The 16,159-nt window shown below is 50.9% G+C and overlaps 1 protein-coding gene and 1 pseudogene across 1 annotated transcript; one reads left to right on the top strand and one right to left on the bottom strand.

Annotated features, from left to right (window-relative positions):
* Positions 1-519: 519 nt before the first annotated feature.
* Positions 520-1,737, top strand: LOC120838651 (the record flags this gene model as incomplete). Its single annotated transcript, XM_040208659.3, has 1 exon — positions 520-1,737. A coding segment is annotated over one exon (1,218 nt), but the record flags the coding sequence as incomplete, so codon positions are not given.
* A 7,750-nt stretch (positions 1,738-9,487) lies between these two features.
* Positions 9,488-10,966, bottom strand: LOC120847488 (annotated as a pseudogene).
* Between the last annotated feature and the right edge of the window lie 5,193 nt (positions 10,967-16,159).

Here is a 16,159-nt window from a genome sequence, read left to right as displayed (position 1 = left end):
TAGAAAAACTGGTAGGGGAGCACCAAACTTGTGGGATACGCGGCAGATCTATCCAAACGAACGTACATGTTGCCCGCTCCGTCCTAGAGTCTGCGTCAGACAATAATGACCAGGTTGCACTTGTACAAATAGACCTCACAAAAGCCTTTGACCGTGTGAGTCATTCATTTTTATTTGCCCTTCTTGAGCACGTAAACTTGGGAGAGACACTTCTGGAAGGAATCCGACTTTGCTACATGCATAGTTCGACACGACTGAAAATCAATAACACACTTTCTGATGAAATTAAGATCAAATCTTCCGTAAGGCAGGGTTGCCCTCTCTCTCCTCTCCTTTTTGCATTGTATTTAGAGCCCTTATGCCTTAGCATCCTGAAAACAGAATGTATTCGTGGGTACTCCGTGGCAAATGTTGAGGTAAAAGTCCTCGCGTACGCAGACGATGTTGGATTTTTTTTGCGTTGACAAGACGAGTGTCGAGAAAGCGCTTGATCAAACAGCGCGTTACTGCGCAATCACAGGGGCTTCGGTGAATCCATCAAAATGTAATGGCTTCTGGTACGGTTCCTGGGCCACAAAACCACGGTTTTTTGCGGGGATAGCGTGGAATCAGGGTCCGATCACATACCTCGGAGTACCGCTCTCACAAATTCGTGGTAGCTCGACGTACTGGACCTCCCTTGCGACCACACTGAAAAGGAAGGCTGATGCGTGGAAAGGTAGAGACATTTCCATTTTTACTAGAGCAAGTGTCTGCAATATATTCCTTGCTTCGAAGCTTATGTACGTTCTTCAAGTGCTCCATTGCGCTCGAACAGACATCCAAAAATTTCATCGAATATTTGCCACTTTGATATGGTGCTCAACGTGGGAACGTGTAAAAAGGGACAACCTTTTCCTCCCTCTCGAATCTGGTGGTTTAGGCCTAGGTCATATTTTTGTCCGCCAGTTGGTATCAAGATTCTTTTTCTTTAAAAATGCCAATCACAATTTCCTTAGGGTCATACTTCAATCACGCCTTGCCGAGAGTTTAGGTTATCTCGTTGTTTCAACGGGCGAAACGTCGAAAAATAGGCCCTGGGGATTTTTAAAGGAAGTCGTCGATACCTTCAATTTTCTGAAAACACGGTTTTCATTGGAATATTTGTTTAGTCTGTCGAGGAAGACACTGTCGAGGAACATTACGGAAAGTTTGTTTCCTCTACCACTTTATCGTACCCGTTTCACGTTAGAACCCATCAATGATGTTTTCAAACGAGTAAAAAAAATGGGCGTGCCTCCCTCAACCAAGACATTCTTCTTCAAATTGCATACATCAACCTTACCAGTAAAAACTTACCTCCAGGAAAAAGGAATATTTGTACCGTGGACTGTTAATTGCAGACTCTGTAACAAGCCAGAAACCATAGAGCACTGTTTTATTTACTGCACCGATGCCTTTTTATTCTGGGATGTTCTGCAACGCACGCTAAAAAAAGATCTAATACTTAATGACTACAGTCTCCGCTTCCTCCCGTTCGCTGAAAACGAAACCGTCCCGTACGACATGTTCGCCCTGTTGGGACTTCATAGTCTCTGGAAATGTCGCATGATCGACAGACATGCAGAGAAACCCCGTACAACGAAATCGCTTTTTCTGGAACAGGTAGCGCAAGTGAGGAGCGTATACGCTTCACCTGTCAGTCAACCAGAGTGGTTTGCCTTCTTCGATGCATGTCTTGGTCTCCCAGATTTCTGAAAAGCTCTATTGATGATATATATTTTCGTAACCATTGTATTACACTTGTTGATGATATTTCTGTGTCTAAATTTATAACACCTACTGGCCACATGTTCAAGATGCCAAATATAAGGTGTGTGTGCGACATTGGTATGTAAATATGGTGTGAAAGTGAATGTCTCGTAACTGTATATATCCATAAGTATCAACATGTTATGCCACTTGTAAAAATTCCCATGCAATAAAAAAAAAAAAAAAAAAAAGGGATCGGTGGCCGAGTGGTCTAGCGCACACCAGCTCGGAGCACGTGGAGCGAAAGCTCGCGCTGCAGAACCCAGGGATCCTGGGTTCGAGCCCCACCCCTGCCCGTTTCGATCTGGATGAGCATCGTACCGGCGTGCGGTCGTGTATCACTACTGCGTGATGCACGTTAAAGACCCCAGGCTAGCGGCTGTACCGCACTGGCTAAATTTCTCATCTACAGCTGGGAGACTCGTCGCCCCTGTGAGGCAGACCAAGTTCTAGGCTGTATAAACACAGACACAACCCAATTTTTTGACAGCGTGTGGAACTAGCGCGTGCCCCGTGCTTTGCCAACCTCGAGCACGTGTTAAAAATGAACATCGACGGCGTGTAATTCGCCCCGAAACTGAGTGAGAGGAGAAGAAGCGAGCAAGCTGGGACGTCAGAACGCCGAGCTCCGATTGGAGCGATTAGTGGGTACCGCTAAGGCCTTTGCATCCCCTGCACTCTTCGAACGGGTTAGAACGCGGAACGCCGGCGTCCTTAGTTTGGTTTTCGCATTCGAACGTGTTCGACGAGCGCAGTGTAGACAAAGGCAGCTAGCTTTAGGTCTACCCACTAATCCTTCCAATGAGAGCTCGGCGTTCTGAGGTCCTCTCTCTCTCCTCTCCCTCACTTTCTCGGCGCGTCGTCTTCAGATCACGCGGTAGCTCGTTCTGGCTGCGAGTTGAAGGAATGAAGCCTGCTTGTTCTTCTCGATTTTGTTCCCTGCGACTGTCATTGTGTGGAGCAAAAAAAAAAGTGAAAGCCGTTTACAAATCCCTGTAACGCCGAATTGGAGCGCAGCTCTTGAGGAGGAGGAGTGAAGGGTACTGAGGGGAGGGTAGACCCCTCCTCCTCCCCTCATTCTTTAATATGCTCCGGGGGGGCGGTCACGTGACCTCGGGGGGGGGGGGGTGTCACGTGACTTCGGGGAGGGGGGTCACGTGACCTCAGAGGGGTCACGTGACCTGGGGGTCACGTGGGGGTCACCTTGGGGTCACGTGACCTTGAGATGACCTTAGGAGGGGTCACGTGACCTTGGGGGTCACGTGACCTTGGGGAGGAGACCACGTGACCTCGGGGGTCACGTGACCTCAGAGGGGTCACGTGACGGGGGTCACGTGACCTTCAAAGGGTCACGTGGGGTCGGGGTCACGTGACCTTGAGATGACCTTGGGAGGGGTCACGTGACCTCGAGGGGTCACGTGACCTTGGGAGTCACGTGGGGTCACGTGACCTTGAGATGACCTTGGGAGGGGTCACGTGACCTGGAGGGGTCACGTGACCTTGGGATGACCTTGGTTACGCCGACGGCGACGGCGACGCCGACGGCGACGGCGACGGCGACGCCGTCGCCGTCGCCGTCGCCGTCGCCGTCGGCGTAACCGCAACCCTCGTAACCCTCGTGAGGGTTACGAGGGTTACGAGGGTTAATCTCATGAGGGTTACCCTCGCGAGGATCACGAGGGCCACGAGGGTAACTAACCCTCGTAACCCTCGTAACCCTCACGAGGGTTACGAGGGTTACGAGGGTTACAAGGGTTAGTTACCCTTGTAACCCTCGTGAGGGTTACAAGGGTAACTAACCCTCGCGAGGGTTACTAACCCTCGTAACCCTAATCTCATGAGGGTTACCCTCACGAGGATCACGAGGGCCACGAGGGTAACTAACCCTCGTAACCCTCGTAACCCTCACGAGGGTTACGAGGGTTACGAGGGTTACAAGGGTTAGTTACCCTTGTAACCCTCGTGAGGGTTACAAGGGTAACTAACCCTCGCGAGGGTTACTTACCCTTGTAACCCTCACGAGGGTTACGAGGGTTAGTAACCCTCGTGAGGGTAACCCTCGTGAAGGTAACCCTTTTGAGGCTTTCGAGGGTTAGTAACCCTCGTGAGGGTAACCTTCACGAGGGTTACCCTCACGAGGGTCACGAGGGTTATGAGAGTTACCCTCACGAGGGTTACTCACCCTCGTAACCCTCACGAGGGTTACGAGGGTTAGTTACCCTCACGAGGGTCACGAGGGTTATGAGAGTTACCCTTACGAGGGTCACGAGAGTTACCCTCACGAGGGTCACGAGAGTTGCCCTCACAAGGGTTACTAGGGTTACCCTCACGAGGGTCACGATGGTTACCCAGGTCGTGACCCCCCCCTGGGGTCACGTGACCTGGGGATACCCCCCGAGGTCACGTGACCCCCCGTTGACGTCATAGGCACTGATGACGTCGTCAGTGACGTCACTGATGACGTCACCGGCATCCGCATCGTCATCGTCATCATCACTGATGACGTCATTAGTGACGTCACTGATGACGTCACCGGCATCCGCATCGTCATCATCATCACTGATGGCGTCATCAGTGACGCTACTGATGACGTCATCGGTATCGTCACGTGGCCCCAGGTCACGTGACCCCCGACGTCACGTGACGCCCCAAGGTCACGTGACTCCCACAAGGTCACGTGACCCACAAGGTCACGTGACCCCCAAGGTCACGTGACCCCCCGCCCCCCGAGGTCACTTGACCCACCCCCCAGTACCCTTCCCTCCTCCTCCTCAAGAGCTGCGCTCTAATTCGGCGTTACAGGGAGTTGTAAACGGCTTTCATTTTTTTTTCCTTGGATGACAGTATCTGTCACACTGGTCGTACACAAACAGTCTGCAGACATGTGCGAAGCATACAAATGTATAAAGCGAACGTGCTTCAAGCGTGCTTGAGGCTGCAGATAACTCTTTCATCGTGCATACAGCAAACACGGTGTCTTTTCTTCGATGTACTACCTGTGCGACTGTATAGCTTAAAAAAGTGCGGAAACGAAATGACGTGAGTGCGAGCTCCCTACTCCTCGCTTCAAAGTCGGCCAGTGGGAAGCGAAATGCTCGTCGCGCTCGTGACTCGAATGGCCCATGCCCGGCTAAGGGTACTGTATCTGCGAGCCTTGCCATTTGGTGGCGTCAACGCGTTAAAAATCTTGCCTAGTAGTAATCTCCATCGACTGTACGCCCTATGGAATCTTGACCTCAAGATCGACGTAGAGATGGCGCTGCTGTCGCGCTATCATCATCATCAAAGCGGAGATAGAAGCATGGCCGCCCCGTTGACTCTTCACGTTCGCGCGCGAGATGATGTAGATTCTTGGAGGAGGAGGAGGAATAAACTTTATTATGCCTGTATATGGGTCTCTGGGTGGTTCCCTTAGTCCAGGGCCCCAACGCTGTCGGCTGTCAGTCTCGCCCGCCCGATCAACTTTAGCTGGTCGGCAGCAGTCGAGCTGAGCAGTGCGGTTTCCCAGTTCTCGGGAGTGGGATCAGGGTAGGAGGGGGGGGGGGGGGGATGTTGAGGTGAGCTGTGAAACCATGCGGTGTGTGATAAGGATGCATATTGCCCGCAGTGCGGACATTCGGCTTTGTAGCTTGTAGGGAGAATTTGTGCAAGAGCGCTAGGTTGCGGTGCGCTCCTCTCTGGAGCTGACGCCAAGTGACCGCGACCCCTCTGTTGAGCTTTTCGTGTGGCGGGGGGTATTCACGCCTCTGGCCACGGTGGTAGGCCCTCATATCGGAGTACCTGTTTGGCACCGGAATAAAGTATGAATCTAGCCCTAGTTGCGACGCGGCGGCAGGAGTGGCCCGCAGGGTGCATGCACGGGCCTCGGTGTCAGCACACCGATTGCCTTTCACCTCGTCGTGTACTGGGATCCATATGAGTTTCACTGTGGGGAAGCCCTGTCGGTCTCTCAGGGTGAGGACCTTGAGTGCCTTCGGCGAGACACGGTCTGCTAGGAAGCGACGCAGTGCTGCTTGTGAGTCGCTCATGATGGTGACGTCCTCTTCTCTGAGCCCAATGGCCATGGCGATGACGAATTCTTCTGCAATGGTCGTATTAGAGGTACGCAGCGGCGCCGTGATTCAGGCGCTCCCAGTTCCATCCACGACGCATATTGTCGCTGAATTTCATTGATAGGCATATGTGGCCGCGTCTGTGTGCAGGAACTTAGGCCGTTTGCCATACGCCTTTTGGTAGAATCTTTCCCGAGCCTTGCGGCGCTTCGCGTGGATGGTCGGGTCCATGTTGCGGGCGATCGATTGCCCCTTGATTTGGCTCCAGATGTGTTTCGGGAGGGGCGTCATGGTGACTTCTCTGTCCCATTGGAAGGGAATCTTGAGCGACTCGAGAACCTTTCTGCCCGCAGGGGTTTGGGCGAGTTGGTCTCGTTGCGTGGCAAGATGACTGTCCACCGGCTCCCTAAAAGTGTTGTAAAAGCCGAGCTTGAGTAGCTTCTCTGTGGAGGTGTACGGGGGGAGTCCGAGGGCCGTCTTGTGCGCTTTGCGTATGAAGACATCTAGCTTGGCCTCGTCTCTTCAGATAGGGTATGGCGTATATGATGCGCGACACCACCAGGGCGGTAATCAGTTTGATCGTGTCGTCTTCCCTGAGGCCATACCGCCGGCTGGCGACCCGGTGCATGATGCGTAGAATCTGGGTGACTTGGTTCTGGAGGACTGTGAGGGTATGGGTCGCCTTTCCGTCCTCCTGGAGGTGGAGCCCCAGGATTCTGGCACGCGGCACCACGGGGATTTGGGAGCGGTCGTCCAGGAAGACTTGTATCTCACCTCTAAGCTCCGACTTGCGGCGGGACCTTGGAGTCTTGCAGACTAGGATGAATTCCGATTTGGCTGCCGAGATGTGTAGGTGACCCTGGCGTAGGTACCGTTGAACATCGTCGACTGCCGCCTGAAGCGCGTCCTGCTTCTCTCCGTCAGACACGGACACGGTCCAGTTTGTGAGATCGTCCGCGTGCAGAGAGTGTTTAATGTGCGGGATGCGCTCCAGAATCGGGGGCAGCCCGCTCATTGCCAGGTTGAACAAGGTTGGCGAGAGCACCGCCCCCTGCGGCGTGCCCCTATTGGCGATGTTGATGACGTCCGTGCGGAGGTCACCTGCACCAATCGTGGCTTTCCTGTTTCGTAGAAAGTCCCACAGGTAGTTGTACATTCTGGAACAGCAGTCGGTGACTGTCAGGTTTCGGAGGATTAGCTGGTGGCCCACATTATCAAGAGCCTTCTTGACATCCAGGGCGAGCACCGCTTGGATCGTCGTCCTGGAGATGGGACCAAGGATGTCCTCTTTTAGCTGCAGCATGACGTCCTGGGTTGAGAAGTGCTCCCTAAAACCAAACATGGTGAGCGAGAACACGCCCGTTTCCTCCATGTGCGGCTGCAGCCGTTTGAGGACGACCCGTTCCGTCAGCTTTCCCACGCAGGACGTGAGGGCGATTGGTCGCAGGTTGTCGAGGCAGGGCTCCTTCCCAGGTTTGGGGATGAGGATAATTTCCGAGTGTTTCCACTCCCTGGGGAGCTCGTCGTTCTCCCATACCTGGTTGATATCTTTCAAGAGGGCCTGAACCGAGCCCGCGTCCAGGTCACGGAGCAGCGTGTTTTAAAAGCGGTCCTAGCCAGATGCCGTATCACGGCCCAGGTGTTGGAGCGCGCTTTATACCTCTTCGAAGCTGAAGGGGACGTCGAGTTCGGGGTTTGGCTCGCCTTCGTAGTCATGATACTCCCCGTCCGGGGACGAGCCGATGTAGCCTAATTTGAGCTGTTCGAGGAGGTCCTGGTTGGTGCCGGGGAAGTCGCGCACAATTTTCTGGAGGCTCTGACTGGTAGTGCGTTTACTTTTGCAACGGTCCAGAAGGTGTCGCAAGAACTGCCACGCCTCCTTAATCCCCGGTTTTCCCTGGAGATCGGTGCACCTCTTGTTCCTGTTGAAACGCGCCAGTTGGTTGCGTACTCGAGCGCTTCTGCCGTGATTGCTGCGGTCCGTTTCTTGAGCTTGCGGTTTAGCTTCTGGCGCTTCCAGCGCTTGATCAGACCGTGCTTCGCCTCCCCCTTACAAAAATGGTCAATGAGTTTCAATTGAGTTTCTATACAATTGAATGACTTTCAATAGACCCTTTCCGAAATTCAGTGCCATCTGGCGGTTTGTAAAGCAGTTTAGGTTTTGCCATATCAATGGCGGAAATGAACTTGTATCGGCACCGTCACTTTCGCAAGTCAACAGCACGCGAGGAATTGTTCAGTGAGTTCTTTCTCGATCACTTACAGTTCGACGGTGACCAAGAACCTGCATCCAGAACAAAGCTCCAACACACTCAGATTCCCCGAGAAAATTCTATACACCAAAGTGATTTAAAGCTGATTGTGTGCCGCACACAGATTGACTGAATCTGAGTTATTAGAAATAAACGCTTACGTAGCTCTTGCGTTCCATTTCTACGTCGCGTCGTACTGATTCCCCAAATGTACAGGCCTCGCAAGATCCGCCTAGGAGCATCTTCAACGTCTTCTTTTATCATTCACTAGAAGGCCGCCATTGGTATGGCACAGATGCCGTTCCACTGATGATGATAGTAATCAAAGTGGCCAGACTGAATTTCGGAAAGGGTCTATTGAAACTCGTTTCATATTTTTGTAAGGGCCCACAAGTGGAACAGGTGTCTATCCACCCCGGGGGTCTCTGTTGTCAGGTTGATAGTTTCCGTATAGGTGTTCTTGTCGCACACCAGGCGCTCGGTCCAGCTGGCAAGGAAAGCACCATCGTGCTCTCGCTCGCTGTGTGTGGTCGCGCGTGCTGCGCGAAACCTGTCCCAGTCTGTCAGGGCTTGTTTTCGGAGGAACTTTTTTCCTGGTGAGACGGCGATGTCCACTTGGGCTATGGCGTGGTCGCTTCCCAGGTTCGCCTTGAGGTTTGACCATTCCGACCCCCGTCCGCATCTCGTCAGCGCGAGGTCCGACCACGTGTCGCGGGTAACACTATTGCCCGTTCTCGGGGGCTGCTCCGGGTCACTCAGGACGGAGAGGCGTTGTTGGCAGATGGAGTGGTAAAGTCGGGTGCCCTTGGCCAGGGAGCGAGTGTACCCCCAGGCCGAGTGCGGCGCATTAAAGTCGCCTACTATGAGGAGTTGGTTTTGTGCAGGTTTAAGCGCGCGCGCAGTTTGCTAAAACCCTCGTACCTGTTTCGTGGCGGACTGTATACGTTGAGAATAAAGCACGAGGGCCAGTGGCACTTCCCGGGAATGATTTCTATAAGCACGTGGTCTATGCTCTCGTCGCTGAGGTCGTGCATGCGGGCATTTACGTGGTCTGCTGCTAGGACTGCCACGCGCTGGCATATGTGAGGGACCAGCGCCTTGTAGCCCAAAAGTGAGGCTGTCTCGGTTTCAGTGTTTTGAAGTGCTATTATGTCGGGAGGTTTGTCGAGTCCGGCAATGTATTGCGCTAGGGTCCCACGTTTGTTGCGGTACCCTCGGCAGTTCCACTGCCAGACTCTAGTTATGGCCGCCCGGCGTTCCTCTGCGATAAGTAGACTCTGCCACTTCTACTGAGGTTGTCTGCCCGACTGGGCGTGTCGGGTGTGGTAGCTTTTGTGGACACCACCGAGGTTGTTCTGGTGGTAAAACCCTTAGTTTGAGTAGAAGGTGTCCCTAGCATCCCTCAAGGAGAGAGAGCACTGCTTGGATTATGGTAGTAATTGTCTTCGCCCAGGTTGATTCGTTTCTTTTAAGTATGCTGAGAGCGATCTTGACTGCGGCCCTGACAAAAAAAAAAAACATCCATTCAGGTGAACTGTCTCCGAATCAAGTAGTTGGTTTCGCATTTGTGTCCTTCAGATGGCAGGGTTGCGGCCGAGCGGTGGGAGCAGAAAAGGTCTGGGGTGCCTGAAGTGTTGATTCAGCCGGCATACTGCTTTTTTGTTTGTTGTGTGGACTTAAACCCTGGCAATCTTTTTGAGTTGCGTGGCTCTTAGGTTTGTTTGTTTGACGACCGTCGTATATAGCGATGATGTAGTCACATCTTTTGAAGTTTCTTCCATATCTTGCTCTCCCGAATTCTTGAGATCAGTGACAGTCGGTTCTTTCGCGGCATTGCTGCGTGCTCGAGTAGATTTCATCTCGGGGAAGTGCTTATCGTACTCCAAGGCTGATTTGGCGACATGAAAACCCACCGAGTTGGATTTTGAGTACGCCTGGATTTCCCCTAGTTTCTTTTATTTCGAGCAGAAGCGTGTTGTAGCTTCGTGTTCTTGGTCGCAGTTGACACATTTCACAGGCATTGATTCGCATGTGATGTCCTTTGATTCATGTGGTTTTCCACAATGTTCAAACTTTTTGGGGCGTTTGCAGGTCACTCGCTTGTGTCCGAACCCAAAGCAGTTAAGGCACTGGATGGGCCTTTCTTGAAAAGGATGGACGGGATGGCGTACATAACCCGGAAGAACATGCGTTGGCAGAATCTTGCCCCAGAAAGTGACTTTGACTGTGCTGGACTTCCCTAAGCGTTGGACGGCACCAACCTTAATATTGGACATGAGAAGCGAGGTGATCTCCTCATTAGGAAGCTCTGTGTCGACGTCTTGAATAATTTCGTTCACCGCTGTTCCAGCCAGTGGAGAGTATGACATCACCGGAATTTCACAGAGAGCCTTCAAGTTGAGCAATGTTTTTGTAGCTTCACTATGTCTGGTGTCGATCAACTGCGATGACATTTAATCTGCTGTTGAAACGAACCTCGTGAATGCCCACAGGACAGGAGTTTTCTAGAGCTCTTGAGCGCTTCACGCTACTGAGGGATGCTATTAACGTCTCAGTATCCGCAGGGAGGAACACAACAGTGAGCCTTCCTTCGATGGCTTTTGATTGGATTATTGTCTCCGAGATGAAGTTGGAGTTGTTGCACCGAGTTCTCTTTCGTGATCTAACTTCTTGATACGGACCTCCGGTATCGTTGCCTTGTTCTATATAGCTGATGTCTGTAGTCAACGATGCAATGGAACCATCGGAACAAATAGAGTGCCCATCATCTGGTTGCGATGTTGCGGGTGCTTCGTTCCTTTGACGTTGCTCAGGAGTTATGCTCAGTGCTGTATTAGCAGCGTCAGGGACGCCCGCTTGGTTCGCTTCCATGTTCGTTCACATGGAACGATAGCAGCGGCAAAGGCTGCAGTTTTCTCTAAAAGAGAACTCGGCGGTCCGCTTGATTGCTTTGTCAAGTACACTGAATTTAGAAATACTGCCCGTTAATATTTGATCGAGATTTTCGCAATAGAAGGTAAAAAACACGAAAAATGACCAGGAGTGGAAGATTTGACCTCCTTTCTTTAAAGCGCTTCGTCGTCCTCTCTAGATTCTTGGGTTTATTTTGTCGCATAGCATCGGTGGGAAAACATCTTTAGCGGAATATGGTGCGGTACTGTTCGGTGCGTCAGTGACGATCGAATCATGTTACCAAGATGCGGCTTCAATTTAAAATAATCGCTCGTGTTGACGAGCCGTTTGCTCTTGGCAGACGTTCTGAAGCATGGAACACCCCGGTGAAAAGCTCGTTTTCAGGTTAACCGCACTATTTATGTTAAATATCTATTTCGTTTAAAATAAAAGTATCGGTTCACCAGCGTGGGAATTCAACAAAACAATGAATTCCAACCCGGAGAACATAATACTGGTACTGTAGGCTATGAAGTCTCAGGTGCTATGGATTTTTCCGTAACGTTTAGCTTTTGGAGTAATATAAATATTTTGCATGAAGAAGAGTTAGTGCTGTGTTGGAAATTACCGTGCTATTGAGTTTCGCTGCAGCCAATACGTTTCCCTTTACAGTGCCACGGTCTCCGTAAGCTTTCCGGAGTCGAAACAATTTTACTGCGTTGCGATGCGGAGAGGGTGTCTCTTCTAGTTACGATCCGGAAACTGTTCGTTTGCAGGAGCTTTCCCTGCACTATAAACCTGACACTGACTATAGTTCGTCCGTAAAAATCACCAAATTAGGACTGTTAGGAATGCCGCGAGCGCAGCTGACCAAGTAGGCAGCGCGCTCATGGCAATATTGCTTAAACTTTGTGCAGTAGCTATCCTCAGAACCTGAATAATAGCATGGCCAGTAATTAACAATCATTAACGAAGTCGTACTAAAATTAATATGATAATTTAATGCTGTGAGCGAATTTTATGCTTGACACTTGTTTTGTAATGTATTAAGCGTGAGACTCAGCACCATACAGTCCTAATCTGGATTTCACAAACTCAACATCTAAACATTAAAGAAATATATTTTTCCCAGTCTCGTGATTTTGGTTAATATAAACACCCCAGTGACTCAAATGAAGAACCTGGGCCCATTAGGGAGCCTTCATACACTTTCACTGGGCCCCTTTGCTCAAAGCGCTAACCGCGGCTAATGTTAGCCGCAGTACCTAAGAGAGGGATTTTGAAATCACGTGACTAGCTCGGTAGGGATGCGGGGAAACATGTCGGTGCCCCGGTGAGTGAGCGCCGCTCGCTTCGGAAGTAATATGTCGTTGTAGCTTCAATATCGGGCGCGTTAGTCAGCAACGAATGGTGCAGGAGGCCTTCGCTTTGCCTTACCTCCCTTAAATCGCAAAGCATGAGCAATGACATCGCGCATTTTTTAGATAGTATTTCGATTCTGGCCATTCCTAAGCCTAAATGAACGCGATTATTGTCGGCATAACGTCTTTGGAAAGTGGATTGCCTAGGGTGCCTCAATGTCCTTCTGTTTAGGGTGATGCCACCCTTTGTTGTACCCGATGCCGACAGCACGCGCTCACGGGGAAAATACAAAGAAATCAACGAAAACAAAATGTCGCCATAATACAGTCAACGCCACAAACGCGTGGAGGGCCACGCTCTTTCACGCGCTTCTGAACAAAAAATAAAAATAAACGTGTGGGACAAAATGGCGAGATGCCACCACCCTAAGCAAAGCGCACATGAAGGCACCCTAGGATTGCCTTGAATCGATCGGCCGGGTTTTGATAGCACACAAAAGCAGACAGCGTCCCAATAGATTTTTTTCCTAAATTACCCAAGCGTCGAGGAGAACGCTGGAAGCGTAATTTTGTGGTCCGCGCGCACTGGCCTTCCTCTTATAAAAGATTCGAAGTAAATAATTATAAGGCTTTGACGAACGCGCGTGCAGGGCAAAGTTTGTTTTTGACTTTTTTCTTTACGACAATTACTACTGCTGACGCCAGCACGTGCCGCGCGTGTAACTACACCCGTAGCATGCACCTCGGTGCTTGGGAAATTTAGAAAAAGGTCTATAGACCATTTGCCTATTACCCAAGCATCAAGGAGAAAGCAGGGTTTGGTGTTCCACGTGCCACACGCGCACACCTTCCCCGTATAAAATATTCGAAGTAAATAACCAAAATAAAGATGCCATTTGTTTTAGGTGTTTGCTTTAGAAAAGTTACTACTGCTGAGGCCAGCACGTGCGGCGCGTGGAACACCAGTCCCTGTATTCTCCTCGATGCTTGGTTAATATAGCAATAGGTCTATAGGGGGTATTCACTGGACGCCATATTTGAGGGCGATGTTTAGAGCGCATGCCCAGAACGAGCTCACATTAATGGGCTGGTAAGACCGGCAATCTTCATGGTGCGGAACGCACGTTGCGAAAGAACTGCGGAAGCTGGCCGTCAGCACGCACTCAGCAGCCGTGCACACAGACATGGCCGCCAGAGAATGCTCCCTATTCGGAGGCTGTCTGCTTTTGTGTGCTATCAATACCCGGCCAATTGAGTCAAGGCAATTCACTTTCCAAAGACGTTACGCTGACAATAATCGCGTTAATTTAGGCGTAGGAATGGCCAGAACCGAAAGACTATCTAAACAATGAGGCGAGGTCATTGCTCATGCTTTGCGATTTAAGTGAGGTAAGGCAAAGCGAAAGCCTCCTGCACCAATCGTTGCTGACGAACGCGCCCGATATTACAGCTACAACGACATATTAGTTTTAAAGCGAGCGGTGCTCACTGACCGGAGCACCGCCATGTCTCCCCGCATCCCTACAGAGCCAGTCACATGATTTTAAAATCCCTCTCCTAGGTACGGCGGCTAACTTTAGCCGCGGTTAGCGCTTCGAGCAAAAGGTTTGCTAAAACGTGAGCATAAAGCTCTACAAGCTCATCCTTTTGCACGGGAGCTCGTGCAGGAGAGGCGCGTTTGACAGAAAGCTCGCGCAGCGAAAAGCAAGCGAAAGTCCAAAGATGTCAATTTCAAGGTATAGAAAAATACCACACTTTATACAGGTGCCACCACACACGATTTATTGCCTTGATGTACAGTCCTGGAAGGCGATCCCATCGCCATCTGTTGGTTGCGAATCACACTAGTCAAAGCTGGGGTTGCACCTTGAGCTGAGACTGCAGCCAGTGTCACACGCATGAGAGCTCTTGGTCGCTGCTTCGAAGCGTTCTTCCGCAGAGCGAGCACTCGCGCTAGAAATGCACGTCTCAAAACCAGGATCGCGGCTAACTCGCGCTCGTAGCTTTGGCTGCAGTCTCAGCTTAAGCATGAACAGAGTATAGTAGCAGAAGACGGAACAGCGACCCTCACGGTACCCATAATACCTCACTCTCGTCGCTTGAGTGCGTGCGCTACTTTTCAGAAATAAAAATCCCCTTGATAAAATTAACGCTTTCAAGTACCGCCAACCATTGTTGTGGAAACGCGCGAGACACGGGCCACGAGCGGGTGCTCCGCCGCCATTCGCTTCCAAGGGCCGCTCGTGACACGGGCCTCTTGCTCTAGCGCATTTGACGCTACTTGCACGACAAACGCAAAGAGATGGAGTGGCTTTATCCAGAAAGGTTCATTTGAGCACGGTATTCACAGCGCCTCCCAAGAAAGGGGAGGGGGGGGGGGGTGAGGGTGGTGGTATGGTTGTTTTGCAGACGTCCCTGCATCCTCAGATTAAGCTCCTACCTAACGTCTGCTGAGGACGGCGATCTTGATGGTGTGGAAGGGGGATCGGTGGTCGAGTGGGCTAGCGCACACTAGATCCACTCGATATGGCAGCGCACTCCCGCTCGGAGCACGTGGAGAAAAAGCTCACGCTGCACAACCCAGCGATCCTGGTTCCAATCCCCGCCCTTGCCCGTTTCGATCTGGATGAGCATCGTACCGGCGTGCGGTCGTGTATCACTACTGCGCGGTGCACGTTAAAGACCCCAGGCTAGCGGTTGCACTGCACTGGCTAAATTGCTCATCTACGACTCATAGACAACTCGCCCTTTGAGGCAGACTATCCGCTCATTCACACAGGAAGCGGATCCGCGTTCGCAAAGCGGTTGCGAAAGCGGGTGTATAAAGATCCAGTGCAATTGCTCGATGACATCGAGTGCACGTGCAATTGTGCAGGATCTTTATCAAACCGCGTTCGCAACCGCTTTGCGAACGCGGATCCGCTTCCAGTGTGAATGAGCGGTAAGTTCAGGATATAAACATACCCACAGCCCTATTTGATAATATGGAGTGGAATGGACGTTGCGGAAGCACTGTGGAAATTTTAAGATATACAACGTCGTAAACGTGCTAGCGCTTAAGACGTTGCCGTAAACGCTAGCAGGTTCTCCGCCTAGTCACATTCAGGACTAAGTAACTCCACGATTGTGCCGTACATGCCACGAATTGGCGCTGCATCTTAGAAGCTTATGAAGTGCGGCATCCCAACGAAGCTTCACAGAGCGCCACCAGACGCAATTTGGAAATCCGTTATTTTATTTGAAAATTAATTGTTCTTGTTGTTGTTGTTTGTTTTCACTTCTCTGCCGACAGCCAAGAAACGCTAGTGTTTCTGGGATGCCGGCACAACATAGCCCCCATCCAAACAATAAAAAAGTGCAAATATTTTGTTTCCGTACCCCTTTAAGAGGGCACTACCGAATTATTTCGGCACTGATACGTAAATCTGTTAGAAACAAAAAGCGCTTTACTAGAGAAAATGTATATTTCTTCCGAGTGTCCCCCCAGCAGGCGGTTTTGGCGGGCAAACACGCGCAGGACGTACGCAAAGAACAGACGAACTTTGCACGCCTTATGGATAGACCTCGGAAAGTCCGGAGGGCGTCCGAAAGACGACTTTGAGACTCAGCCGGCTGCTGTGACATCAAAGATCGTTTCGCGATAGCGGAAATCATTCAATTTTTTGTTATATTTTTTTTCCAGTGCTGACGCAAGACAGCAGCTGGATGGGGCAACTATATAGTGACTAAAATATTTTACGGTGATATATGCTATTCAGCTTTCGTACCGAGTCAGAAAGTGAAAACAAGTTGTCAGTGACGTTTCGAGCAC

The sequence above is a fragment of the Ixodes scapularis genome, unplaced genomic scaffold (assembly GCF_016920785.2).
Source record: "Ixodes scapularis isolate PalLabHiFi unplaced genomic scaffold, ASM1692078v2 PGA_scaffold12__126_contigs__length_90152505, whole genome shotgun sequence".
NCBI classification, from domain to species: domain Eukaryota; kingdom Metazoa; phylum Arthropoda; class Arachnida; order Ixodida; family Ixodidae; genus Ixodes; species Ixodes scapularis.
This window is presented reverse-complemented; position numbering and strand designations above follow the sequence as displayed.